Source organism: Urtica dioica, chromosome 8 (assembly GCF_054948205.1).
Source record: "Urtica dioica subsp. dioica isolate 48M chromosome 8, U.dioica_male_clone48M_v1_H2, whole genome shotgun sequence".
In the NCBI taxonomy this organism is placed as follows: domain Eukaryota; kingdom Viridiplantae; phylum Streptophyta; class Magnoliopsida; order Rosales; family Urticaceae; genus Urtica; species Urtica dioica.
The window spans coordinates 13,898,855-13,924,337 of NC_142763.1; the positions used below are offsets into that span (position 1 = coordinate 13,898,855).

General features: G+C 36.4%; 4 protein-coding genes across 4 annotated transcripts; 1 reads left to right on the forward strand and 3 right to left on the reverse strand.

Annotated features, from left to right (window-relative positions):
• The first annotated feature begins 292 nt into the window (after positions 1 to 292).
• On the forward strand, positions 293 to 1,925 carry LOC149388364 (uncharacterized). The gene is made up of 3 exons (XM_089622404.1): positions 293 to 931; positions 1,006 to 1,268; positions 1,921 to 1,925. Exons 1-3 carry the CDS (start codon positions 345 to 347, stop codon positions 1,923 to 1,925), a joined length of 855 nt encoding a protein of 284 aa, XP_089478530.1. The 5' UTR covers positions 293 to 344.
• Positions 1,926 to 2,318: 393 nt separating this feature from the next.
• On the reverse strand, positions 2,319 to 6,758 carry LOC149388365 (uncharacterized). The gene is made up of 7 exons (XM_089622405.1): positions 6,681 to 6,758; positions 5,290 to 6,150; positions 4,742 to 5,209; positions 3,738 to 4,421; positions 3,270 to 3,668; positions 3,023 to 3,171; positions 2,319 to 2,460 (listed from the first exon to the last, which is right to left on the reverse strand). The coding sequence occupies exons 1-7, from the start codon at positions 6,756 to 6,758 to the stop codon at positions 2,319 to 2,321; spliced, it is 2,781 nt and encodes a 926-aa protein (XP_089478531.1).
• A 4,986-nt stretch (positions 6,759 to 11,744) lies between these two features.
• On the reverse strand, positions 11,745 to 17,321 carry LOC149388366 (Guanylate-binding family protein). Its single transcript, XM_089624395.1, is given in 16 exon segments — positions 11,745 to 12,106; positions 12,217 to 12,488; positions 12,690 to 12,902; positions 13,070 to 13,327; positions 13,553 to 13,720; positions 13,814 to 13,879; positions 13,988 to 14,007; positions 14,122 to 14,181; positions 14,334 to 14,429; positions 14,562 to 14,685; positions 14,862 to 14,919; positions 15,023 to 15,140; positions 15,316 to 15,354; positions 15,474 to 15,543; positions 15,861 to 15,963; positions 17,006 to 17,321. Coding segments are annotated over 16 exon segments (1,893 nt in total). The 5' UTR covers positions 17,095 to 17,321; the 3' UTR covers positions 11,745 to 11,967.
• Positions 17,322 to 19,710: 2,389 nt separating this feature from the next.
• On the reverse strand, positions 19,711 to 24,679 carry HAG1 (histone acetyltransferase of the GNAT family 1). Its single transcript, XM_089623913.1, has 12 exons — positions 23,829 to 24,679; positions 23,249 to 23,313; positions 22,957 to 23,037; positions 22,613 to 22,684; positions 22,213 to 22,381; positions 21,882 to 22,025; positions 21,686 to 21,754; positions 21,317 to 21,371; positions 20,904 to 21,016; positions 20,608 to 20,701; positions 20,369 to 20,510; positions 19,711 to 20,077 (listed from the first exon to the last, which is right to left on the reverse strand). Exons 1-12 carry the CDS (start codon positions 24,423 to 24,425, stop codon positions 20,008 to 20,010), a joined length of 1,671 nt encoding a protein of 556 aa, XP_089480039.1. The 5' UTR covers positions 24,426 to 24,679; the 3' UTR covers positions 19,711 to 20,007.
• Between the last annotated feature and the right edge of the window lie 804 nt (positions 24,680 to 25,483).

Here is a 25,483-nt window from a genome sequence, read left to right on the forward strand (position 1 = left end):
TTCTATGCAAAAACGAGAGATGCACATGGAGGTTGAGGGGTGTCGTGCAGTGGTCTGAGATGTGGGAGATTACGTCGTACGAGGGTAAACACTCATGTGGGCGTGTTGTTCGAACAGAGGGCCATCGAGGAGCGGCACCATGGGTCATCGGTCACGTATTTAAAGACAAGTACTCAATTAACTCTATGGCGGAGTATTCGGCGCATAACGTCAGGGAAGAAGTGAAGACAAGATGGGGTGTGAACGTATCGTATTTGAAAGCTTGGAGATCTAGGGAGAAAGCTATTGGGTACGTGCGGGGTACGCCGGAACAATCGTACCAGAAGTTACCGTCTTGGCTGTACATGTTGAAGCAAAAGAATCCTGGGACGTTAACAGACTTTGTGCGAGATGGTGATAAATTCAAGTATGCTTTCTTTTCCATTGGGGCGTGTCGTAGAGGCTTCAAAGCATGTCGGCCGGTCATAGCATTGGACGGTGCATTTCTGAAGACAAAATACGGGGGACAGTTGCTTTGCGCAATTGCAATGGATGCGAATTCACAATTATATCCACTTGCATTCGGAGTTGTAGATAGCGAGTGTCATGCTTCTTGGATTTGGTTTTTGAGAAGATTGCGAGAAGCTATCGGTGAAGACGTACCTAATTTGGCGTTCATATCCGATCGCCACGTTAGCATCATACATGGTGTCGAGGTTGTGTTTCCTGGTATCCCTCACGGAGCATGTTACCATCATTTACAACTGAATGTCCAACACAAGTTCAAGACAGACCATTGTCGCTTTGAACTTTACGATGCGGCTTACGCCTTCAGTAAAACAGCATTCGAAGCTAATTTTAGACAGTTGAGACGTAAGGATGTCGAGATGGCAAAGTATCTTGAAGAAGTTGGTGTCGATCGGTGGGCCAGAGCTTTCTTTCCTGGAAAACGGTAAGAGTCTAGAACTTCTTTTGTACTGAATTTTTTATGTCGTTGATTATATAAATCAAGTATGTTTTATATAGGTACGACCTAATGACGAGCAACAACGCAGAAAGCTTCAACAACAAAACAAGGAATGCGAGGACGTTTCCCATTACGACGTTGCTCGAGTTTATTCGATTCACACTCCAAACTTGGTTTTTTGAACGAGAAGAGATAGCGAACAAGTTGAACACAAAATTGACACCAACGTGGCAAAATGATCTCGCACAGCTAAATAATAAGGCACAGTTCGTCAATGCGTACGGACTTGGTCTATATGAATGTCATGTCAAAGATGTAAGAGGTGATTTCGATGTAGACCTTATGGCGAAGACGTGCACTTGCGGACTACCACAACAATTGAATATCCCGTGCGAGCATTCTATCGCAGCAGCCCAACATCGAAGCGTGGACGTGTACTCGTTATGCAGTGACTTTTATTTGAAGGAGACGTGGATTGAGATGTACAAGGAAGCCATATATCCGGTTGGCAATGAAGATCAATGGGATGTCCCGGATGAGATAAAAAACATGAAAGTTTCGGAACCCGTTGAAAAGAAGCAAGCCGGTCGACCGAAGAAAAGTAAACAAGGAAGAAGAAGAATTAATCGATACCCATCTCAAGGCGAAAAGATTGTCGTGCAGCGAAAATGCGGGAAATGTGGTGGTAGGGGACATAACAGAAAAACATGCACTTGGAGGGATTAAAACTTTAGACTTTGTGTGTTATTTTTATTTTTAAGTTTAAAACTTTAACGTTTATTTGAGTCACCTTTTTATCTTGTTTAATGGAGTGTCATCCGTCTCATGGACCTTTTTATACGGGACAATTAGGCTAGTAGCTCAATAGACCACTATCCTTTTAAAAATTGGCAAAGTTTCATTTTATTAAAAAAATAGCTCACCAGTTCGAAGTAACTGAATTTAACTATTTTAGTTAATTTAATTTAATTCAGCTTAGTGAGCTATTTTTCTTTTTTAATAAAAGGAAACTTTTGCTAGAATCTAAAAAAAAACTAGAATATTGATTATTTGTAACAAACTATCCTAATCTAGAATGAACAAGTTAGTTACACACTATCCTAATCCTACATGAAGCTATGATGGAAAAGCAAGCTTGTCAGTGGCGTCAAGATGCAACTTTAGTTCTTTATAAATGTCTCGAGTTCTAAACCCTTTGTGAATGTGTGAATTTTTTATGTTTTTTTTTTGTGAATCTCTTTAATTGAATTACATGTTTATAAGGTACAATAAAAAAACACAATAGTCAACAAACCATCTCGATAATATGTTTATAAGGTACTATTACATAGAAAACCAAAAAGATAAAAAATAAACATCCGAAAATACCAAATCAGGGGATAAGGTGGTTGTAGAATAAGTCCACGCACCATTTCTTCCTGAACGTTCTCATATTCTCACTTTGAAGAGTGTCAAATGATTCGTTCAGTACTACGTGCTCGACATACTTCAATGCGAACATCCCGCAATCACCGCTACAACACAAGAATAAGTAAAAGAAATTGTCACAAATAGTTGAAACATAACTTGAAAAAAAGAACAAACTTCTAAAATAACTTGTCAATTAAAACTTGTAAAAAAAAAAAAAAACTTCTAAAATAACTTGTCAATAAAAACATGATTGTTTAGAAAAAGTTGTCAAAAAAAAGTTCAAATAACTAGTAAAATAACTTGTCAATTAAAACTTGTAAAAAAAAAAAAAAACTTCTAAAATAACTTGTCAATAAAAACATGATTGTTTAGAGAAAGTTGTCAAAAAAAAGTTCAAATAACTAGTAAAATAACTTGTCAATTAAAACTTGTAAAAAAAAAAAAAACTTCTAAAATAACTTGTCAATAAAAACATGATTGTTTAGAGAAAGTTGTCAAAAAAAAGTTCAAATAACTAGTAAAATAACTTGTCAATTAAAACTTGTAAAAAAAAAAAAAACTTCTAAAATAACTTGTCAATAAAAACATGATTGTTTAGAGAAAGTTGTCAAAAAAAAGTTCAAATAACTAGTAAAATAACTTGTCAATAAAAAGATAATTGTTTACCTGTAAGCACATTGTGGGACCTTGTCATCGACGATCCACGTCGGCACAGTGAACTTAATTTCACCATGTTCACTTTCCCGGTAAGAGTGGGGATGGTTCTTGAAGAAACCACCTATGGCCACAACCCTAGCAAATGCTCGACTCCAAGTCTGAATAATAAACATTTTAACAATGTTAAGTAACCCTTATAATTTAATTAATTGTTGCTCTAAGGTAATAATTGTGAATAACATAACATTTTACGTACCTCCATCAGCTCAGTGAAGTCCTTTTGATGTCTCGACGACTGCATGAGATCCTTTTGGCAGTCGAAGACGGTAATGGTCCAGGCCTCGATGTCGATCCGAAATGTGAACCAATGAAGGTTCTGGAAGTTCACGACGAACAGGATCTCTCGAGCACCATCCCAAGGCAAAATATCGGCGTCCCTATACCCAGTCATCGGGCTAATAGTTGCCCTCATGTCCCAGTCCACGGGTTCGGGCTCTGCTCCCAGTTCGATGGCCTTGTTGATGTTCGCTTCTTCCGTTCTGAATCGGCCGTACACGTGCTGGACCCACCGACAATCCATGATTCGGACGTCTTGCCGATAACCGTCGAGAGCTCGTTGGCGAGCCCGAACCATGTGAATCATAGCATCAATATGCTGAGACATTACAAACATATAGCGTTATTTTAAATTGATTGGAAAAAGTGAAATTATATAATAACGTACCGAATCATGTAGCCATTTGGTTTCTGTCAATATCGTGTCGAAGAAAATCGTGTCTGCGTCGCACGTCTTCAGTCGAACAGACTCCATGAATTTGCCGTCCCACTTTTTTATCCGCAACCACTTAACGAAATTATCAAACTCTTTTTGCTTCGCGTCCTTCAACGGCTTGAACTTGGGGATCGGCTTTTCCAAATACTTGGGCCTCGTCGGATCAGTGAATTCGGACCAACGCGACGTCTTCTGTCGCACTTGCCGATCTGGACGTGCCGGAGTAAGCTGTGCCTTCTGTCTTTTCCTTAGAGGAGTTGTGAGCGGGCGTAGCTTATCCGAAATGTCTTCTCTACGAGGACTCGACGAAGACGTCGACAACCTGGGAGAAGTCACCGGCCTGATCTCCGATCGCTTCGACGACTCGCGATGCGTTGAAGATGGCTTCTTCGACTTCTTCGATGACTCGCGATGCGTAGAAGACGGCTCTGACTTCTTCGATGACTCGCGATGCGTAGAAGACGGCTCTGCCTCATGCGATGGAGACGCCGGCTTTTGACTAGCCGCCGGAGGAGGATGAGGAGGAGGATGAGGGGTCCGGCGTTTACGACCATCATCTTGGGTCGTGGGAATTTCACCCCCAGGCAAGCCCGTTGCGTCCTCGAACAAAATGTTCAGCCTCCTCCACATAGAAAGCTGAAAGTCAAAGTAATAAAATATGTCACAAAATTTAAACTTGTCAAAAAAATTTAAACTCAACTCTAAAATTTAAACTCAACTCTAAATTTTAAACTTAACTCTAAAACGTTAAATTATATTTAAACTTAACTCTAAAACGTTAAATTATATTTAAACGTAACTCTAAAACGTTAAATTAAATTTAAACTCAACTTTAAAACGTTAAATTAAATTTAAACTCTACTTTAAAACGTTAAATTATATTTAAACTTAACTCTAAAACGTTAAATTAAATTTAAACTCAACTTTAAAACGTTAAATTAAATTTGAACTCTAACCTGTCTAACACTCATGCGCTCAACTCTACGGCCGGTCGTGGCAAGAGAACGTAAGACTATCCCTTGTGACTGAATCATTCGTTTTTGGGATGCTAGCAGTTGTTCTTGAGATGCTCGCAGTTGTTCTTGGGAAGCTCGCATTTCTCCCCACATTTCCCGTGTTATGACAAAGGCCTCGGGAATGTCGGCGCGAGAGGTCGCTGTAGGCCTCGATCCCATTGCGGGAGTGGTCGGACTAGCAAGACGAACACGTGGAGTGTCTGACACGTGTTCGTCGTCGGAGTCTCCGACGATGGCATCTTCTGCAACAGTCGCGACTCGATCTATTTCTTCTTCGATGTCTCGCGGCTCTGTCGCATCTTCGCCCTCGACGTCTATGGGATACAGACATTTGCTCGTCTGTGTCTCGAGGAGAGTGAACATTTCTTTCTCTGGTGCCATTGGTCTCAGCATTTGAAGAACACCCACCTACAATACATTAATAAACGTTACCAATATTCCAAAATAATGTAAAATACATTAATAAACGATAAATAATAAAAAGTTACCGTTTTTTTATTCAAGACCGCCTCGATGTCTTTGCCCATTATGAGCACATTACTAGACCACGAGTGCATCCGGGGCACACGAATCCCCTGGTTCGACCCGAACCTCATCCCGATCTCTGGGATAGCCTCGTACGCCCAGTAATGAAGGGTATGGAGATTACCCGTCAATGTGTACTTGGCCTCTTTCTGTGCCACATCCGGCTTGTCCTTCAACTTCTTTTGCAGCGTTTCGTGATAACGCCGTAGGTTCACCGACAAGCTGGAATACGTCTCTGCCCAACTCAAATTTCCCCAAGGCATCTTGAAGAAGAAGGGGAGGTCTTGAACGATGTATAGAAATTTCTGCCACCTTTCTTCGATGGCTTTGTTGGCCGGCTGCCCCAGAAGATACCCGTAGACGAATACGAGCAGCTCGAGCTTGAACGCAGCGTCAGGGCTTCGACATATGGTGAACGCGTTGATCAACGCGCTCAACTTGCTTCCGGCAACGCCGTTCAAGTGATCCGTGATCAATCCATCGTTCTTTCGCTCGTCTTGTTCGGCTTTGGTCGGACCGTCTTCATAAGTCATCCCCGAGACGAGTGCGTACTCGAGGCGTCCAAATCGTACCCGTTTGCCTCCGATACCAAAATGTATCTCGCCGCGTACCGTCGCCTCGATCTTCTTCTGAAGGAGAGTATGTACGAGCACCGGTGAGAAACCAAGCTCGCTCTCCGTAAAAAATTGCTCGAACGGAGTCCCGAGGATTCGTTCTTTTATCCCGAGCTCATCGAATCTACTCCGTACAAGCTTCAAGATCCCCGTCCCACCGTACGTGATACGCCCCGGGAATGAGACGTTGTACATGTAGTTCAAATTGTCCTAAAAAAACAACAAAATCAGGTCAGAAATTAAAAACATCGTACAGCATCGTACAGTATCGTATATCATCGTAAAACAAGAAATTAAATTTTTTAAAAAACATCATCGTATAGCATCGTATAGCATCGTACAACATCGTAAGACAAAAAATTTATTTTTTTAAAAAACCATCGTATAGCATCGTATATCATCGTACAGAATCGTAAAACAAAATAATTAATTTTTTAAAAACCGATCGTACAGAATCGTACAGTATCGTATGACACTTTTTTTTAAAAACATAAACTCATCGTACACCATCGTATCGCATCGTACAGACCTATGCATTTCATCGTACGACATCGTACAACATCGTACGACATCGTACGATGCATGAATATCATCGTACACTGCCCCCAATTTTTAACCCTAACTTTCTAAATCCGATAAAAAACAGCTCAAATAACCACAAATCAGATAAATCCTAAGTCCTAATACCTATTCTGACTATTTTTTATGAGATTTAATAAGAAATTAGTTGAAAAACTAACCTTTTTCGACGTTTTGAGAGGTCGGGATTTCTGGGCATCACCGCCGCCGGATATTGAAGCTTGTTTATCGTACGCCATCGTAGTATATCGTATTGAATCTTACAAGGTCGTAATATATCGTATGGAATCGTATGAGATCGTGTGGGTTTGATTTCGTTTTTTTTTCGTATCAGTAGAGAGAGAGGAGGAGATAGCGCTCTTTTTTATTTGAAATGGTCTAAGGGTATTTTTGTCCGGTTTTAACCCAAAAGTCCAATTTCAGATATTTAATTAAGTTAGGGTCTAATCTTGATATTTAAACCATTTTTAAGCCCAATTAAAGAAATTTCTCATTTAAAATTAGTTGTTTGTTTGTTATTGTTTGGATCTTTTATGTTGTTACGGCTGGATCTTGGTTTTGTGATTCCACATTTCAATTGTGGGTATTGTGTCCCAAAGATGGATTTGTCGTCTTTCGGATTCTTTACTCGAGGTTTGATCGTACATATTCTTTGACGTCCTCTCCCGTGGTGGATGGTCCTCAGGTTTTTGGATTCATCCATTAATCTTGGAGTGATTTTTAAACGAGCCATGGAGTTGCTCTAAAATTAGTATGTACGATTGTCTTCAATATTCGTTAGGAAGTTTACACACAGAAAAATTAAAAAAAAAAGCCTATTGTTTAAAAAAACGAAAAGTTATTAAAATTAAATATTAAAGACATATATTAATGTCAAATTGTAATTTCAACAATTATTGTGCGACTACATATAAGCGTTAGCCCTAATAATTTCTCTGTGATCATATAATAAACAACAACTCTTATCTATAAATAAAATTAGTCTTTTTTTATTTTAATACTGAAGGGACTTATACAATTTTTGTTATCTATGCAAACGTTACAAATGAATTTTTTCATACCCAACCATCGTTGATGACAATTATTTTAATATATATTCTTTATAGTTTTTCTTAATTTTTATATGAAGGCATCGTGGGAATTATAATTACTCACATCATAATATATTATAGTATTTAAAATAAATTTAGGTATCTTAATTAACTTAAAATATAATATTTTAGTACAATGTCTTAAGTTTAACTACTGAAAACGTTACAAACTTGTTTTTAATTTTTGGGCATTAAATATAAGGTAAGAATTTGGAATGTTTGGAATTTATGATTACTTTGCATGACTTATATGATTAATATGATTTTTCTGTTATGTTGCTAGTGTGCCTTGTTAAAGTTGCGATGATTACTATTATATGAAAAACATAAAATATTCGCTTATTTGAGAGAGAGGGAGAGAATTTTCTTAAATGCTTCTTTTAAATACGAAGGATAATACTGTGTAATATATATATATATATATATATATATATATATATATTATAAATATAGGATAAATGATGCATGGCAAATTGAATTACAGTTTTTGAAAATTTGGGATCTCCGTAACGAAAATACACGTAAAATTAATGTTTTTTTTAAATATATTGGAAATGACATAATAAAGAGGACTATGTATTGTGCTATGCATTGTGATCGTGTGTTTTAAGCTAAATTCGGAAGTTTTGACCCTGTTTTGGCCTTTTTTCTCCATTTCGATTTTTTTTTCTTGGCTTTTTAGTCAGTCTTAATTGTGCGTGTTTATTGGCTTTCGGTTTCATATTGTATGACTATTTTGGTTTGTGAAAAGTCTCAAGGTCTCCTATAAAATCTTGCAACCTTCTTTGATGTTGAGAAATTTTTTATTAATGAGAAAAACTCAAAGAGAGAGTTCTCTAAAATTTATTTGTTTTCGGTATTATTTGAGAATCAACAAGTTCAAGATGCCCTTAGTCTGGTATTAGTCATGTATCAAATCAACATGTTGTGGAAGAATCATGGACTACATTCGTGTGTGAATCAAGAGTTTTGGGTTGTGAATTTATCCCGCGCTTTTGCTACATTATTTGGTATTAGAGTTGGAGACGATCGTGAATCATGTTCTTCGTCGCTAGTCCCACCAATGTTAACCTACTATGCACGTGTTTGAAGTTGATGGTAAAGAAGAAAAATACTTCTTTGAGCCACTGGATGATGCACTTTATGACAGTGATCAATGAAACTTATGAAGCCCTAAAGGACTTCATTGATATTTTTACCTTCACTGGCGTTCGAGTTGCATTACCTAGATTTAACCAAGAAGATCATCCTTCATCCACCTACTTGATATGCATCAAATTTGAGGATAAATGTTTTTCGAACTTAGGGAGAATGATGCATGAAAAATTGGATTATAGTTTTTGGAAACTTGGGATCTCCGTAAAGGAAGTGCATGTAAAATTAGTGTTTATTTATTTATTAAAAACTGCATAATAAAGAGGACCCAATGCTTGGCATTGGGTCAAGTGATTTAAGCCAAATTTGGACGTTTTGACCATCAAAATTACATTTTATATTTTGGTCGTTTTTTTTTCTCCCTATTTTGGTTTCTTTTTTCTTGACTTTTTAATCGGTCTTAATTGTGTGGTTATTGGTTTTCAGTTTCATATTGTATGACTATTTTGGTTTGTGAAAGGTCTCAAGGTCTCCAATAAAAGATATTCTCATACATTTTTTTTGGGACAATTAAGCTAGTAGCTCAATAGCCCAACAATTCTTTTAAAAAATAGGTAAAATTTTATTTTATTAAGAAAATAGCTCATCAGATCGAAGTAAATTAAATTAACTAAAACATGTAATTTAATTTACTTCGGTCTAGCCGAAGTAAATTCAATTAACTATTTAGTTAGTATAAGTTACTTTGTTAATTTAATTTACTGCAGCTTGATGGATTATTTTCTTAATAAAATGAAACTTTGGCAAGAATCTTAAATTAAGTTGGGGGATTGCCTAATTTCAACAAATTATTCTATTTCTTTTTTGGGTTTAGCTCACCATTTTTTTCTCAGATTCATCTTCTTTTTTCAGGTTCTTTTTTCTTAGATTGTTTCTGAAATCTGAACTAACCAACAACGAATAAAGAAATTTAAACGTCCGACGCTCAAACGACGGAGGGCGATACACCACGGTCTGTTTGCTCTTCTCCGGCGAGCTATTTGAACATCAGATCTTTTCAATTTTTAAGATGAGTTTTATTTTTTATTTTTATTTTTATTTTCTATGTTTAGGATAGTGTTTGAACCATTTTAGATCAGGGAGAGTTTCCAGTTGTGGATTGAAACAGTTTCTAGCAAGTCAATGATTAAACAACGGAAAAAAAAAAAAGAAAAAAAAAAAAGCAAAGTATATTTGACTTAACTTTTAATTTGAAAAAAAAAAAAAAGACTGACTTACTGTTGCTAGCTGAACAATTCAAAATAAAAGCTAAAAAGGGCCGCTGGGTTTGGGTGAGCCTCGGAAAAAAAAAAAAAAAGAGTTGGAAAGTCAAAAACAATTTTGTCTAAGGTAATTTTGTCTAACATGAACAAGATTAGTGGGTCCCATTATAAATAGAAACCCTTATACATGTCATTTTTCCTTCTCGTTTCTTTGTATATAGAAAGAATGAAAGATTATGTTAAAAGATAGGTACAATTACAGAATAAAAAGAATCTTGCAGAACGTGTAAAATAAAACATCAAAAAATTGGCCTTATAAGCCTTACAAACGTTGGCAATTGTGTTTTAGCCAACATTTGGTTAATTATTCGTTAATAACCAATACGCTTACGTAGCATAATATTAACTGAATTTTTTTTACTCATTTGCCCTTATTAATTGCCTTCATTATATTAGAGGCAGTTTTTTTAAAAATTTGAAATAAACCGAAAGGGTAAGTAGTTATTTGTACGTGTGTTGGCTCATTTAATATCGGTTTTTTATATTCGGAATAAACTGTTTTGGAAAGCAGTTATTGCATTTCCTGATTTGTTGGACGTGTGTATTTGAAATTTAAGCGGTTGGAAATAAAAAATTTGTTTCTATTTTTGTAGCAGAATAATATATACACCATATTTCAATATAATTAGTATTTATTATCTTTATTTTCATTCATCTGAAAAATTATTCTTTCATTTTCGCTCATTGAATCTAGTAAGGATATCTGTTCGCATAATTTTCACGTTATCTGATGTTAATTGATTTGTCAGCTTATTTACAATACAAATAAACTGTAAATAAATTTTGTATTTACTGTCTATTAACATGATTCCAGTAAATAGCGTGTATTTTTATCACAAATTTGATTGTTAGAAGCAAAAACAGACTTTCTACAGATTGTAAATGAACCAGTATATTTAACATGACATCAATTTACATATAAATGAATCAATTTACAATTTATAATTTACATGACTCTTATTCACAACTCAAATACGCACAAAAAAAAAAACTTTCCTTTTGTATTCTTTCTTATTGGATCTAAAAACCAGAGCGTTCATCCATTGTTTCCAATCTTTTATTTCTCCGAATCGATGGAGGAGAGGTATCGCGAGGACGTTCGGAGCGAGAACAGCGAGTACACTTTGGAGGACGAAGGGACTGGTGCTGGTGGCCGCGCGCAGCAGAGAAGAAGGAGAAGAAGACGGCGGCGCTCGGTCTCTGTGGGATGGCGCGCGCGAGGAAGAGAAGCTCGGGCTCGGGCTGGTGCTGGTGGCCGCGCGCAGAAGAGAAGAAGGAGAAGAAGACGATGGCGCTCGGTCTCAGCGGGATGGCGCGCACGAGGAAGAAAAGCTCGGGTTGGGCTGGTGCTGGTGGCCGCCGCAGAAGAGAAGAAGGAGAAGAAGACGATGTTTAGTTCGAGCGCAGAAGAGAAGAAGGATAAGAAGGAGAAGAAGATGGCGTGTATCTGTGATTTAATTACGACAGATATTGCTTTTAATGATTTTAATTTTCGTGAGATTAATGGGCGGGAACAGTTGAGAGGCTATTTTGGTATTTTTATATATGTAAATAAATTGGGCTGGCTATTAACCCAAAATTAACAGAATGTTGGCCAAATCCAAATCTGTCTAAATAAGTGAGGCTATTTAGCTATATTACCCATAAAACATTCACACCCACATAATTCTGCTAAGTTAATAGGATGGAAAACAATTGACATATAGAGGAGATACAATTGACATGTTAACGATTCATTCTGATTAAGGGAGACCCCTGTATGATTCTTCAGTCCTATTAAATTAAGTGAAAACAACTTGTTCCTTCGTATATTTGCAGTATGAAAGTCTGTAAAGAACCAAAGAATGGCTAGCCTGGGAGACCATAAAAACGGAAAAGCTCGCCGTGTACAACCAACAGATGCATGATAATCAAATGGTTATAACGCTATTGATTCTATATTAGTCTGATCTCGGCCGATTCGGCCCATTTTTCGTGTTGTACAGTGGTAATAGCCACCGGGACCCGTGTTTTTTTCTCCCATAACACCGCCAATAGAGCACAAATAACGCTATCGCAACACCAAACGGGATAGCCCATCTGTTCGTAACAAAGAAAGAAAAAAGATGAAGATAAAATCAGGCAATGAGTATTGGTTCATCGCAACTATGCAATCAGAGTAATGAGATAAATAGTAAAGTTTATTTGACCTGTCCAAATCCAAGATAGGGCTGTAAACAAGTGTTTCCCAAGTGGCTACTATTGTATGCCAAACCGAGTTATAGTAGAGAGACTCAGAAGTCCAGAACATCCTTGTGTATGTCTCGAGGAAGATGAAAAGCACCCACGCGCCGACTTCGAGGAGGATGAATTTGATTATAAATCTTCCAATCACCACCATTACAAGCGAGAAGGTCACCAACCAATTAAAGAGTCTGTTGTTATATTCTTTGATGAATAGAGAACGCGATTTCCCCAACATCTGTGCATATTTTCAACAGTATATCCAAATATCAACTCAAGCTATAATCAACAAACAAAAGCACATCGAGAACTTGAAAATATGTGGGTTCTACTGCAAAATTTTGCTGGGCAGATCAGACACTGGTTAAATCAAGTTTTAAGTTTTTAACTTCATTGAGCATGTTCTAGTGATTCAAATTTTCGTCAAAACTTGTCAGACCTTCGTCATGCGATGCTCATAATTTCCTTTTGCAGGTCCCACGCACTGCTGATCGAAACTTTGGTTGCACTGAAGAAAGCCTGCATTGAATTTCGCCATGGAAGGAAGTCTAAGAATCTGAAGTTGATCCATCTTATCTTCACACCCAGTATACAGTGATTCACAGAGCTTTGATGACTGATATACATTCGCTAGCATGACATTCTTGTACACCTGTACTTTCACAATTGATTAAACACGTGCATTTAGCATCCTGAAACAGTTTTTGGTTGAACAGAGATGGTTTTTTTTTTAAAATCAAACATGAAAGGATCTTAAACTACTCGAGTTTAAATGTCACTACTGAAAAACGATATTAAAATGAAAGGATAAACTCATACTTTTTCAATTTCCTCAGCTAGTTGCGAAACTGATTTCTTTGCATGGTGGCGCCCAAAATGCTGCAGATCAAAAACTTGCATTGCATCCTTTTTAGACTTCTGATGAGCATCTTCCAAAGATTGTTCCGAAAGAGGCAAACCCAACTGTGCGACTGCTTCACTATATACCTTCAAGCATCGTTCAAGAATGCCCTTGTTGAAAACTTCAACCAGAGACCCTGTAGATGGAATCTCCCCTTTATTTAAGGCTTCAAGAATCTGAACATCAATATATATAGAACACTACTGGTTAGAATGAAACAGAAAGTTCAGCCAAGGATCCCATCATATAGTCTACTCATTGTCAGTTTCAATGTATCAAGAATATTCTCACAACATGTCTTTCCCATTTTCTTTTTTACCTTCATAAACAGAGCAAGGCACGGGAACCAAACTTTAAACTAAACCAAGTTAAAACATATTTCGTGCAATATGAAGAGGTACCTGCTCAAGGAACGATACAAATTCCTTCCCATCGAGATATTTTCCCTGCACAACCTTCGGACGGATGATGCTGGAAACAACCTCTTTTAAGCGGTCCCTTCGACTAACGTATAACGGGTCAAGCTCACTATCATTCATATCACACAGCTTTGTTCGCTGAAGATGAGGCTGTTACAAATTTCAGTCATGATGAAATCACTCAGCGATATATCTGGCAAAAAAAACCCAACAATGGACAGATAGTTGATGCACAAACCATACTTGGGGCAAGCTAAAAGCTGTGCTATTCGAACCCATAATAGCCAAGGAGTCGCGAATCAGGTTAACCTGGTTAAAATGCAAATTGATCAACTTGGACGACTAGTTGTGGCAGTATTCGAATTTAATGTTAAAAAAAAAAAAAAAAAAAAAAAACAACTTAAATTGAAAGCATACCTGATCAATGTTTTTGTCCCCTGTATTGTCATAAGGGAAAAGTTTAAACAATGCTCAGATCCATTTTAGGGAAGAGAAAGCAGTAATTCAACGATAAAAATATGATTAATCCGATAAAGAAAAAACCAAGAGACCTTCAGTATTTGGCACACGACGAAGAGCTTCATCCACCATTTCTTGCACAGACTTCCCTTCTGCAGAACACCAACGACATTAACTCGTCTCAGATATAAAGAAATACAGGACAACAAATTTAGAGGTAGACACTTAAGTTAAAGTTGCCCCTAAAACGAAAAAAATAAGGTTCCTTCAGTACACATATCAAAGCATTCCTTTAGGGACTTACGTAGAAAATCACGTTGGATAAGCCACAACAGCTTTGCAGGTTCAAAAGCAACATCTTGCCCCTACAAAAGTACCACGACTAAAATGTTAATAAACTCTATGGACTTAAAGCAGCACGAATTACAGGTAAAAAAAAAAGGCAGCGCTTTTACATACCTTCACCCTGATTGCAACAGAACGCCCAAGTCAAAAAACAAATCAGTCTTGGGAATAAAATAATGTTAAAAACAACTGAATCAATAAAAATTAATAGCTAAAATTTTAGAAGGTGTTAAAAAAAGTCAAAACCTTCCATAAAATTCTTCAGCAAGCTCAACAGCAAACGATAATCTGGAAATATCAGCCTCACGGATCTGCATAAAATGAATTGGGCACTATTACAAACTACTCGAATTACCTCAAAATTGAGGGACTAGAAAAAGTGATGGTATAACTTCTTTTCTTCCTTTAAAGCAAAGAAGTTTGTTTTTTTTTTTTTTTGGTGATAGATAAAGCTAAAGATAATCAGAAGATAAATTTAGCCACTAACCGTCTCAGGCAGATTATAAACAAGTACAGAACTCAAGACAGCGGCAAGGGCAAAAATCCTGCAAGCAGCCTCAGAAACTCAAAAGAAGAAAAGGCAAGCTAGGAAAGGCAACATCTGACCAAGAAAAAAAAAAGATTTAGTAACAATTTTTTTTTATATACCGATCATCATATACATTTGATTTCCCAATGCTCTCAAATCCCTCTGTATCGAGATAAAGTACAGATGTTTTTGTTCCATTGACATCCACTTCTACAGGGGTCCCCCATATCCATATCCCTGTAAGATACAGAAGTCACTAAACATGTCCCAGGGTCATATGCAACGACAGCAAAATAATTTTTGCATATACTAGGCCATCCCTTTGCAAGCCCGAGTTCTTTTACTCGATATAAAAAATTGCCACTTGTTTTAACAAACGAACGCATGTGATATTGAGGTCAAAATAAAATACCCTTTGTTTGTGTGTCACGCAAATGGCCAACACCGAATCCTGCAGAAACAATTCAGAATTTCTGAGTTATAATTTCTCACCCTAGTTGAATCACTCAAATTCTAATAAAAAGAGATCCATGCAATAGCTAGATGTCGATAACAGTTAGAGAATTGCACCTTCATCGCAAGAAAGAGAGAGAAGTTGATTAAGCAAAAATGATTTTCCAGAGCGATAAGGCCCAATAACCTGAATTTAACACCAGTGGAATAATATCAATAATTAAGATTAGAAATCTAACACTACTTCAAGGCTTTTTCTAAAAATTAAAATATACTACACAGAATAATAAGAGTGGAGTTAAATGGTCCTATCAAATATATTCAAATCTACAGCTCTATCCAGAATCCGCACCAACATTTATGCTAAACAACGTCAAATCAGGCAACTAGTAGCATAAGCATATATAACAGCACAATTTCGTGTATGATATAAAACTAGAATTGAAAGTGAACTTTCAAATGAAGAAAATACATTATATCATTTTCTACGGCTATTGATCATACCGCAACTGCTGCAATTGGTGTTGTTATTCTCTTGATGGCCTCTAGGCCTTCTCTCGAAAGACGAAGTTTGGTGTGACCAGGATCGGGTTCTACAATGGGGAACCTGCACATATCATATGTAAACATATAGCTTTTGTGTTTTCTCACTTGAAATAAAGAGAAAAAAACGGACTTCTGGGATTTGTAATACTACTATAAATAAAAGCAGTGATTGCGATGGGAAAGCGACAGATCTTCAGTCAATAGGACATACAGAAACAATCGCTCGAGTACTTCGGAGTTTCCGGCCAATATATAAACAAGGTTGATGATAGATTTAACTCAGGTATATGATTTGCCATTATTTTATTTATCAAATTATTGTTGAATTAATACATAAAAAAATTATCAAGAATTTATCATGGACGAGCAAGGTCTAATGAATGGATGTTTCTTAGAGTCAAAAATTCGGGCAGGTCACTCAAATTCATATTGATATAAACAAGAAAATAATACAAAAACTCTTGTGGAACTCACAGAAGTTTGCAATCACCAGCGGAGGTAGTAGTATATATGAACAAATAGGGAAATAATAAAATATTCCACTCAGATAAGCTTACAAACAAACAAACAAAAAACTATAATCCAATGTAGATTTCTTTTCGCACACACCTGGTACAGTTTTTTTAATCTCAGAGATCAACCACATACAAAGACAGCAGCTTTTAAAATAACTTAGTCCGATCATCACATTCATGGCAGGTTTGAATTGAGCAATCCCTTTGCTTATTTTAGGTTTAAAGTAAAACAAGGGAAAACGACTATCATATTCAAAAGTCCTACTTTTAATAAGGCCAAGCTTCAAGGTCAAACTGCTTCGAGACAAGGAACGTTTAACCGCTATTCAATTCTCTAGCTCATCTCAAACCTATTGACTGATTCTAAAATTATACAGCTTGGCCGAAATGTACCAAACCTACCACTTAAATGCACAAAATACAATAAAACAAAATCAACCTGCAAAGATTTCTTAGCTAGCAATGCAATTCGGCAACAAGTTTTGAGAACGCAAAAGAAATATTTTCGGTTTCAGAGATAAAACATCAGATTCGAAATTTCTATTAAAAAACAAAAAACAGGCAAAAATAAAAAAAGGTTTCACTTACGCCTGGTTGAAATTCTCGATCGCCAAAGACCTAGGAGCGAAGAGAGAGTAACAAATCAACAGGAGCAAGAACCAACGAGAGACCGCCATAGCCAGGGAAATGCAGAGACCGTGAAGGTCAAACGCTTTTGAAGAGCTGTGGAGACGAATAGAGCGTGAGATATGGAAGCAAGCAAGATTGTTCGCGAGGGAGGGAATGGGATCCTAGTTGACGAAGGCGAGGTTGTACGTTAAGAATCGTGGATCGTCGTTCATTGTGGTTTTTCTTTGGCAGGGGAGGGCTCAGGGCTTGGGCTCTGTACCGTGATGTAGGGGATTAGTGCTGTAAAAGACCGGGTATACCACGTAGTGTATTAAAAACAACTATCTACTTGCCTAATTTTTTTTTTATAATGAAACTCACAAATATCTCCTCTTAATAAATTCTATTAAAATTAGGGGAGCCAGAAATCAAACTAAAAAATGGTCAAACGAGATAACGAAGTATTATATGGATAAAAGAAATAATAATTATTAGGAGGGACTAAAATTAAACTTAAGAATACTATCATATCAAAAAAATTATTTTACTTTATACTAAAATTCTAATCATGGAAAAATTCAGGACTCGTCAATTGCTCATTTCGTTGTAAAAATGAATAGATTAAGAGTTATCAAAAGAATTCCCTAAAAGAAAAAAAAAACAAATTACAAATGAGTACATGTCAATGATCAAACATCGAGATCGAGACCAATATTGAAGTTATAATTTTATGAGTATATCGACTATCAACTAATAACAGTAACAATAGTTAATTTTATTAACAGTTAATAATTAATCTTATTCACAGTAAAACCAGAGATACATATTGGTCCTTGAAAAAAAACTATGCGATCATCATTAAATTTTAATGACCATCGTGTCACAAATCATAATCTTTTACCGAACTATTAGTAATGTATTTAACATGTTAACAATTTTTCTATGTATGCGTGCATATATACATCTACGAAACTCCTTCCAACTTATTATTCTACCAAAAAAAAAAAAAAAAATAGCCAAAGCACACAAAACTTCAATTAGCAAGAGAAGAGCTCATACTAATTTTCAATAATGCTGTAATCGAAAAATTTTATTTGACATTAGCATCAGATATGATACCAAATCATCAACCAGGCGTTCAAATTTTTATTTTTATTTTTCCTTTCATTTTGAGAGTTACTTCAACTCGCATTCTGGATAGTTTCAAAATGAGGTTTTTTTAACGCTCTTCCTCTTTAAATTGATGGGCGTGTTGCTCTTATGAATGTCAGTTACTACGACAGCTCTTCATTGTTTTTTTTTTTTTTTTAATTTTAAATTCTAAATTAAATAATAGTATTTACACTGTTTTCAATTGCGAAATTGTCACCGTGGCGTCTTCATTTTGTTTTTTTTTTCTTTTGACAAATCAACCATGTATTGATATTAAGCAGTGTAACTCTATTTTTGTTGATGCATGATTTTGGTTAAACACGAAGAGCGTCGCACGGTCAGATCTAGGGCCGGACTATGTGTCCTCACGTGAGCTAAAAGGGGTAGTCTTTGTTGACACGTCGTCCTTGCCTTCTTCGAAAAGGGATTTCCGACTCTCGTCACCTGAAGGATATCCCTGATGCGCTCTATGATGCTCAACATTAACATGTTGAGGTGAAGGTCTCATCTCGTTTCTAAGTGCAGAAAGAAGAATTGTTTGTTTAGTGTGAGAGTAAGGTAAGAAAGAGAGAATTCCACCAAGTCCGGGGACGTACTTGGTAGAAATCCCCTAAAGTTAGAACTTACCTAAGTTTTGAGGAGTGGTTTTTTTTTTTTTTTTTAGGCATCCAAATGAGTTAAGGACCAACCATAGTATGCTTGGCCATGTGGCTGGTTGGTCGAGGCTTGATAGGCCGTGGCTTCCCTAGCCGGTTGGCCAAGGCCTTCTTGGCTGGTTGGTCGTGGCCTGGGGACTTGTCGCGGTTTTTCTTTGGCCCAAATTAGCGATGTGGACATCAATTTTTTTTAAGTTTGGGTCTTGTTATCTCTCATTAAAAAAATGATATATTAACAGTTTTTATATGTTATTATTTACCACTATAACCCCGTTTTTAAGTTTTTTTAAACTTTCGTAGAGAGTAACAAAAATTAAAATTGATGGTTCAAGAATTTCCTCTAGAAATTTCAAAATTTCGAGAATTTTAAATACAAGTATATGAAGAACTTTGAAGTTTAAATTCAGTTATAGTTATGTTGACTATTTTAATATTTTTGTATTTGTTCTTCGGCAACTGTTGGATCAATGGAGGGTTTTATAAGTAGCAAGATTGAGAAAAAGGTGAAGTATTAAAATCAAGGATACTATGTGCTAGAGTAACAAACATAAATCTAATTGTGATATCTACGACTACGACACCATAATGTATCTTATAATCTTTTAAGCAATATAAATACACATGGATTACATCTGAAGTCAAGAGGTAATATTACGTATTAAACACCAATGTCTCAATATGCAATCTGACGATCGATCTTAATTTTCTTAAACCCATGAATGGTTTTTGAACTCTAAAAAAAATAAATATATCTTTGATAGACAACAATTACCGTCTACACGAACAAATATCACCGACTAATATACGTTACACATCGTCGATTATTTTGTTAAATAAAACAAGGAAATAACATAATAATAATAATAATAATAATAATAATAATAAAAGAAAAACCCTAAAATTAAAAATTCTACTTCGAGCACCAAACATTCACGTTCACCACAAATAGAGTGGCTGAGGATGGTGGTATCACGGAAACTACATCAGATTTTTGCCTCGCTTGTAAATAAATACTGAAATAATAAAGCTCTGATTGATGGCAATAATATACGGGAAGCTACGAGAATACAAATATACAAGTGTGAACTAATTTATGGTCTGAAACATTTTAAAGGTAATTATGAAAATACCAACAAATTATTCAAGTAGGCTATGTGAACCTGAACCATTTAGTCATTGCTGCTGAATTTTAGCTCCGGCTTGAAGTCCTGCTTGAACTTTGGTTTGAAAATGTGCTTCCAGCCTAAATGAGGGGAGAAAAAAAATACAACTTAGGATGATAAATAAAAAAAAATTACACTTGAATTTTACTTTTCAAGTTTACTTAAAAATAAGACCCGGTACTAATAATATAATACCCGGTGGTATATGATATGTGAAAATATACCTACACTTCGAGACTTTTTGTCGAGAGATTTTTTAAACATCACAAAAATCAATTTTAGGTTACTACTATGCAATTTACATGGTAATAAAAAATTGCTGATTTCCAGAAACTTGATTTACTGCTGTCAAAATAGGTACAAAATCATGCCTGGATGAGCATTTATAGTAGATGGTCTCTGGTGAATTGTAAGTACGTGCATTGGAAAACATCCTCTTTACATCCGCAATAAACATCTCCAGCGTAACGTAATACTGCTCCGAATCTACTCTCTTCGACAATGTCCTCAAATCTGCATTACATATATTCAATCATCATCAGTGGTCACAACCTTTGCATTTCTATTGATCCAAGAACCGCTTGAGCAAAAGCAGGAGTTTGATTCTTACCCATTGGATCTTTAATTATGTCATAATAATCAGGGACGTCCCGTGAATCAACTGGTTCTTTGAATGGCCATGCATCAACATGCTCATGCATACACTGTCAGTTATATAAAAAAAAAATCACATTAGGCAAGAACCGGAATCAGAACGCAGCTACAAAGCAAAATACACACATACAAAAAACGATGAAAACACTAATGACATAAACCTAACTCGGGAAATAATAATAAATATAAAATATATATATATATATATATATATATATATATATATATATATGACTGCAAAAGTGGACATGCCTTAAGAAGTGAGCGCATAAATGCAGTCAAATGCTTCTTTCCAGTTTCCGTTGCAGCACTCAAAACTCCAGCCCGTGAATAGCCCCACTGGTCGGGTGTCCAGCCAGCCTCTCCTACCAAATCACAAGAAACTCCCATAAGCACTCTCATTCTTCATTTATACAATTTTAAACCAGCTGAAACATCACAGACGTCACCAAAACTAAGCAGATTGTAATCATTATAAAATTGAAACATTCTGCGTCAGTGCAACAAACTGCAATGCATGGTCTTTTGGTTTCTAAAGACTTTCATGCAGAGGAAAGAAATTCTAAATATCAGCCAAGTAGTATTTGGTAAATTGACAGTTACTATAATGTGCTGACACAGGAAAAAAATGGAGCAAAATAAAGTGCTAAAATTCTAAAACTTACGCAAGCCAGGAATGTCCTCAACTTTGATAAGTCTTTTGGGTATGCCAGCTTCTTTCTGTTAAATTAAAAAAAAATAAAAAAAAAAATAAAAAAAAAATTCTCACATGAATAAATAAACTGCTTGATTAGAATGAGTCTAGATTATGAGATCATATGACTTTCAAACAAAGGAAAAAACCATCAAGCCTCTTAAGATTATATTGGTGTTAATGATTATGACTGACATCAATTCAAGCCAATCCACATTATTACAATTAACAAGGATGAAAAGCTACATGTATTGACTCCAATATTTTCAAGAAAGAAATAAAAAAAAAAAAAAAAAAGATGCAAATCAAATAAAGTCTTCAAGAAAGTAAAATACTAAACCTTCTGGAAATCGATCCCCGGATAAACAATGTGACAGTTAGAAAGCTCTCTTATCTTTTCATCAATTGCCTGATCAAAACATCAAAATCAATTACAAACACACAAAATGTCACCAAGTTGTGAACCAGGAAGCATTAAAAACTGGTCATTATCTTGTATTGGTATGAATAATTGCTACGCTGTCCATGATATTTACCTGTCTCTGGCGGCGAATCATCGTTGACAAGTCAGTATATGGAAGCTTTGGATCAATTTTGCATTCCATAAGTATTCCTCCATCATAGTCTTTTATGTACCCATGCCACCGATCTTTCTCCAAATGAATCTCTTTTGTAAAACCCTGCGTGTGAACACACCATCTATTACAACATCCAAATAAGAATCTCTAATAAGAAGCTTAGACAAGAATCAAAATGAGAATATGAGGACAAGAAAGCCAAAATAAACCGATGCGTGCTAGTTTGTTAATGCTGAAATCTGAAGAGGTCAAACAACATCAATGATCACATTACTGATAGAAGACAAACCTGCTTAATAAAATAGCCAACGGCGTTGTTGTCGGCATAAGTTAAAAAATGAGTGAGCCCATCTTCATCTCGTGCATGCTGTTTAAGATGATTCATCAATCTAGTTCCATAACCTTTAACTTGCTCATCGGCAGTTATGGCACAAAATGCAATCTCCCCAAACCTTTGGCTATAATTTCAATCACAAAACTAAGAAGTCAGATCTTTATGTTCATCCTAACCAGAAGGCGAAAAGAAGTATATTTCGAATTCCAGCAAAGTTGTCCCAAAATCGCGGTTTCAAACACTTGATCAATTCAAACACACGTCAACATCGAAACAAGAGATACATACACGTTAAACGGGTGGTAAATGGCAAACATTAAGACACCAAGAATGATCGGATGACAAGTATCAGTACCTGACATAAGGCCGATATGTTATGCCACCAACAACCAGATTGCGTCTAATAACCATCACTGATTTGTGGCTTCTGTACATCCATATGAAAAACAAGAATCATCTCTTTTCTCATAGTCAAGATAAGAACAGGAAAAGAAAAACAAATACGAGGAGTTTAAACATCACGCAACTTTTATTTCCAAGAGGTCCTGGGTTCAAGACCCTCTAAAAGGTAAAACAATTGGGACTAAACCCTAGCTTAATAAAATTATAGCCATCGATTCCCCCTGGACACAACACTTGAGGACACTCATTGACTTTGACCACCATAATATTTGAACTTAAATCTTTTAAACCCCCTACCTATCCATAACAAGACGAACAATATACTCTTTGGGCATATTCGGTAATTGCCTGCCAAAGATATTCTTCAATCCCACTAACCTGAAGATAGAGAAACAAAGGCTAAATTAAACTATGGTCTTAACTTACTTTTTAAATTGAGTTAAACATTCACGATCATTGTCTCATTTAGTGCGAATCAACATAAGTCAAAGATGGGAAAGAAATCACATTATCAAGATTATTTACAGGAAAAGTTGAAAAACAAAAATTGAAACAGGGACAGTATATGAGAAGAAAGAGAAATAAATACCAAACCATATGCTCATCAATACCATCATTAGAGAGACAAACAAACTTGAGTTTTCCTGCTTCCTCCTGATATTTCAGTCCAATCAACAGAATAAACAAATTAGGTAGACTTAAAAACAAAGTAATACTATCACTATTCACTACCAGCGAGCAAATAAATACATTTTACAAGGTCATAGAGTAATACCCTTTATTTTTATCCCATTCTATATTTAATTTGGCAGTTCGACCGTGAAATTTCTTTGTTTCTGTATTTCCGGAATAGCCAACAGGTATAGTTTTGAAACGGAACCTATGATACTTTACTTAACATGGTATCATAACTCATCAAACCCTTCGACTAAGATTCTTTGGGATTCAACCAAGAAGACGCATCATTCGTATATCAGAGGCATAAAATAGAGAATGAGAACTATTAACAGATAACAATGTCATGAGTAACTCCTCTCATGACCAATTAATTTTGAGATAGAACCCGAATTGATTTTGTTAAAGCTCTATTACAAGTTTTCAGACAGTCAATAATAACCTCTAAAAATAACATAATAATTAAAAAAAACCCAAAAAATAAAATGTTTTACCTCCCGTTTCAACATCTCTTCCCTAGCACTGTAAGCACCACTGGTCTGCAAATTCTCAGTGAATATCTTCGTCGGATCCTCTTTAACCGCCAATCCAGCTCCGGCGCCGGCACCGCCACCGGGACCCCCCGCTCCGCCGCCTCCAGCGCCGTCCTTTCCGCCCTCGGAACTGGCGATCTTGACAGTGGCGGCGCCCTCGCCCTTCAGCTTCGTGTTCCGCGCCGGCACCGATGCACCAGCGCCGCCGCCGGTCTCGAGCCGCGCCGCCGTGAAGGCGCGCATAGAGGAGTCGTTGTCGAATTCTTCGTCGTCGTCTCCGGCGGCGTCCTCGGACTCGTCGTCGGAATCGGAGGCGCCGCCGCGGGCGGAGATGCTCTCGAGGTCGTCGTTTGAGGTGATGGCGCCGTCGCGAGCGTCGGCTGAGAATGAGGAGGGAGGGAACGGCGGCGCGTGGTCGTCGGAGGAATTCGCCGCCGCCGCCATCTTCCGCTTGTGAATGGATGACGTGGCGGAGGCCGACGCGGAGTGCGATGGCGATGGTGATTGAGAGGTTCTGGATCGGTTCGGGACGGCGAGGTGGGAGGTATGGCCGTCCATTGTGGCTTAGGGTTTCAAAGAACAAGGGAATAGGTAATTTGATGCAAATGCAATCGAACGAGAAATCAGTAAAGAGATTCAGCTCGGGTAGCTAGGTTTTTGTGATTCGATTACTTGGGAAGACGATGGGAACTCTTTGAGTAGTTGAACTTGAACTCGAACGTGCATGTTTTCCGTCTACAAATTTCTAATTAGGATCATAGTGTCACCAAAAGGCGAATTGCGGTAAAAATAAAAGGGCTTACCGATAAGTTTAACTTAATAATAAAAAAAACACTAAATAAATAAGAACGAAAAGTAAAAAAACACTAAATAAATAAGAACGAAAAGCCTGATTAAAAATCAAGCACCTAGCTCTTTTAAAGTACCCACAGAAATTTAAGCAAAATGTATACACAAAAATCTAATAAAGTCTCCTGCATGATACTGAAAGGCGCGTAGTCTATCTTTAATTTTTTTTTTTTTACAGGAAACATGAAGAAAAAAAACATACATAACATTGGATCTCGACAAAGATATAACGACATAACATTGTAAAGCAACGTAAGATTATTTTTTAATTACCGTATACAGCCAGATGTCATATCGAGTATTTTGGTCTGAGAAGTCAATTTTTCAATTTTTTAAGATCAGATGGCATAACTTTTGAGTTTTGAGTTATATTATGCTAGACTTCTTGTTCAATCTGGCTTATTGAAAATTTCGGCCTTCCAATAAGCCGATAATGACGGCTTAATGGCTTAACGGAAATTTTCCTTCCGTTAAGCCATTAAGCCGTTTCCGTTTCTTATTGGAAGACATTATTCCGTTAAGCCAATAAGTCATTTTGATTTCAATTAAAATGTAAAATCAAGAGGACTAAAATGTTACGTTTTTAATAAAAGGGTTAAAATGTAAATCGAGACGTTTTTGTTTTAAGTAAGAAACGTGGACGGAACCACGAAAATTTTATTAATGAACCCTCACTTGTGGCGGAGGAAAATCGTGGTTACAATAAATATCATAAAAAGAAAAATAAAACGAAAGGATTACAAATATTCAAGAAACGGGATTATATC

What these genes read in the sequence shown, in the direction of transcription:
- LOC149388364 (XM_089622404.1), top strand. Translation starts at nt 345, where the DNA reads ATGTTGAAGCAAAAGAATCCTGGGACGTTAACAGACTTTGTGCGAGAT. An exon ending in GCTTTCTTTCCTGGAAAACG is followed by an intron (nt 932 to 1,005) that starts GTAAGAGTCTAG and finishes TGTTTTATATAG; the next exon opens with GTACGACCTAATGACGAGCA.
- LOC149388365 (XM_089622405.1), bottom strand. Translation starts at nt 6,758, where the DNA reads ATGGCGTACGATAAACAAGCTTCAATATCCGGCGGCGGTGATGCCCAG. An exon ending in CGGTCTTGAATAAAAAAACG is followed by an intron (nt 5,210 to 5,289) that starts GTAACTTTTTAT and finishes AATGTATTGTAG; the next exon opens with GTGGGTGTTCTTCAAATGCT. An exon ending in ACTTCACTGAGCTGATGGAG is followed by an intron (nt 3,172 to 3,269) that starts GTACGTAAAATG and finishes TTTATTATTCAG; the next exon opens with ACTTGGAGTCGAGCATTTGC.
- HAG1 (XM_089623913.1), bottom strand. Translation starts at nt 24,425, where the DNA reads ATGGACGGCCATACCTCCCACCTCGCCGTCCCGAACCGATCCAGAACC. An exon ending in GTTCGTCTTGTTATGGATAG is followed by an intron (nt 22,685 to 22,956) that starts GTAGGGGGTTTA and finishes ATGGATGTACAG; the next exon opens with AAGCCACAAATCAGTGATGG. An exon ending in TTATGCGCTCACTTCTTAAG is followed by an intron (nt 20,702 to 20,903) that starts GCATGTCCACTT and finishes TATAACTGACAG; the next exon opens with TGTATGCATGAGCATGTTGA.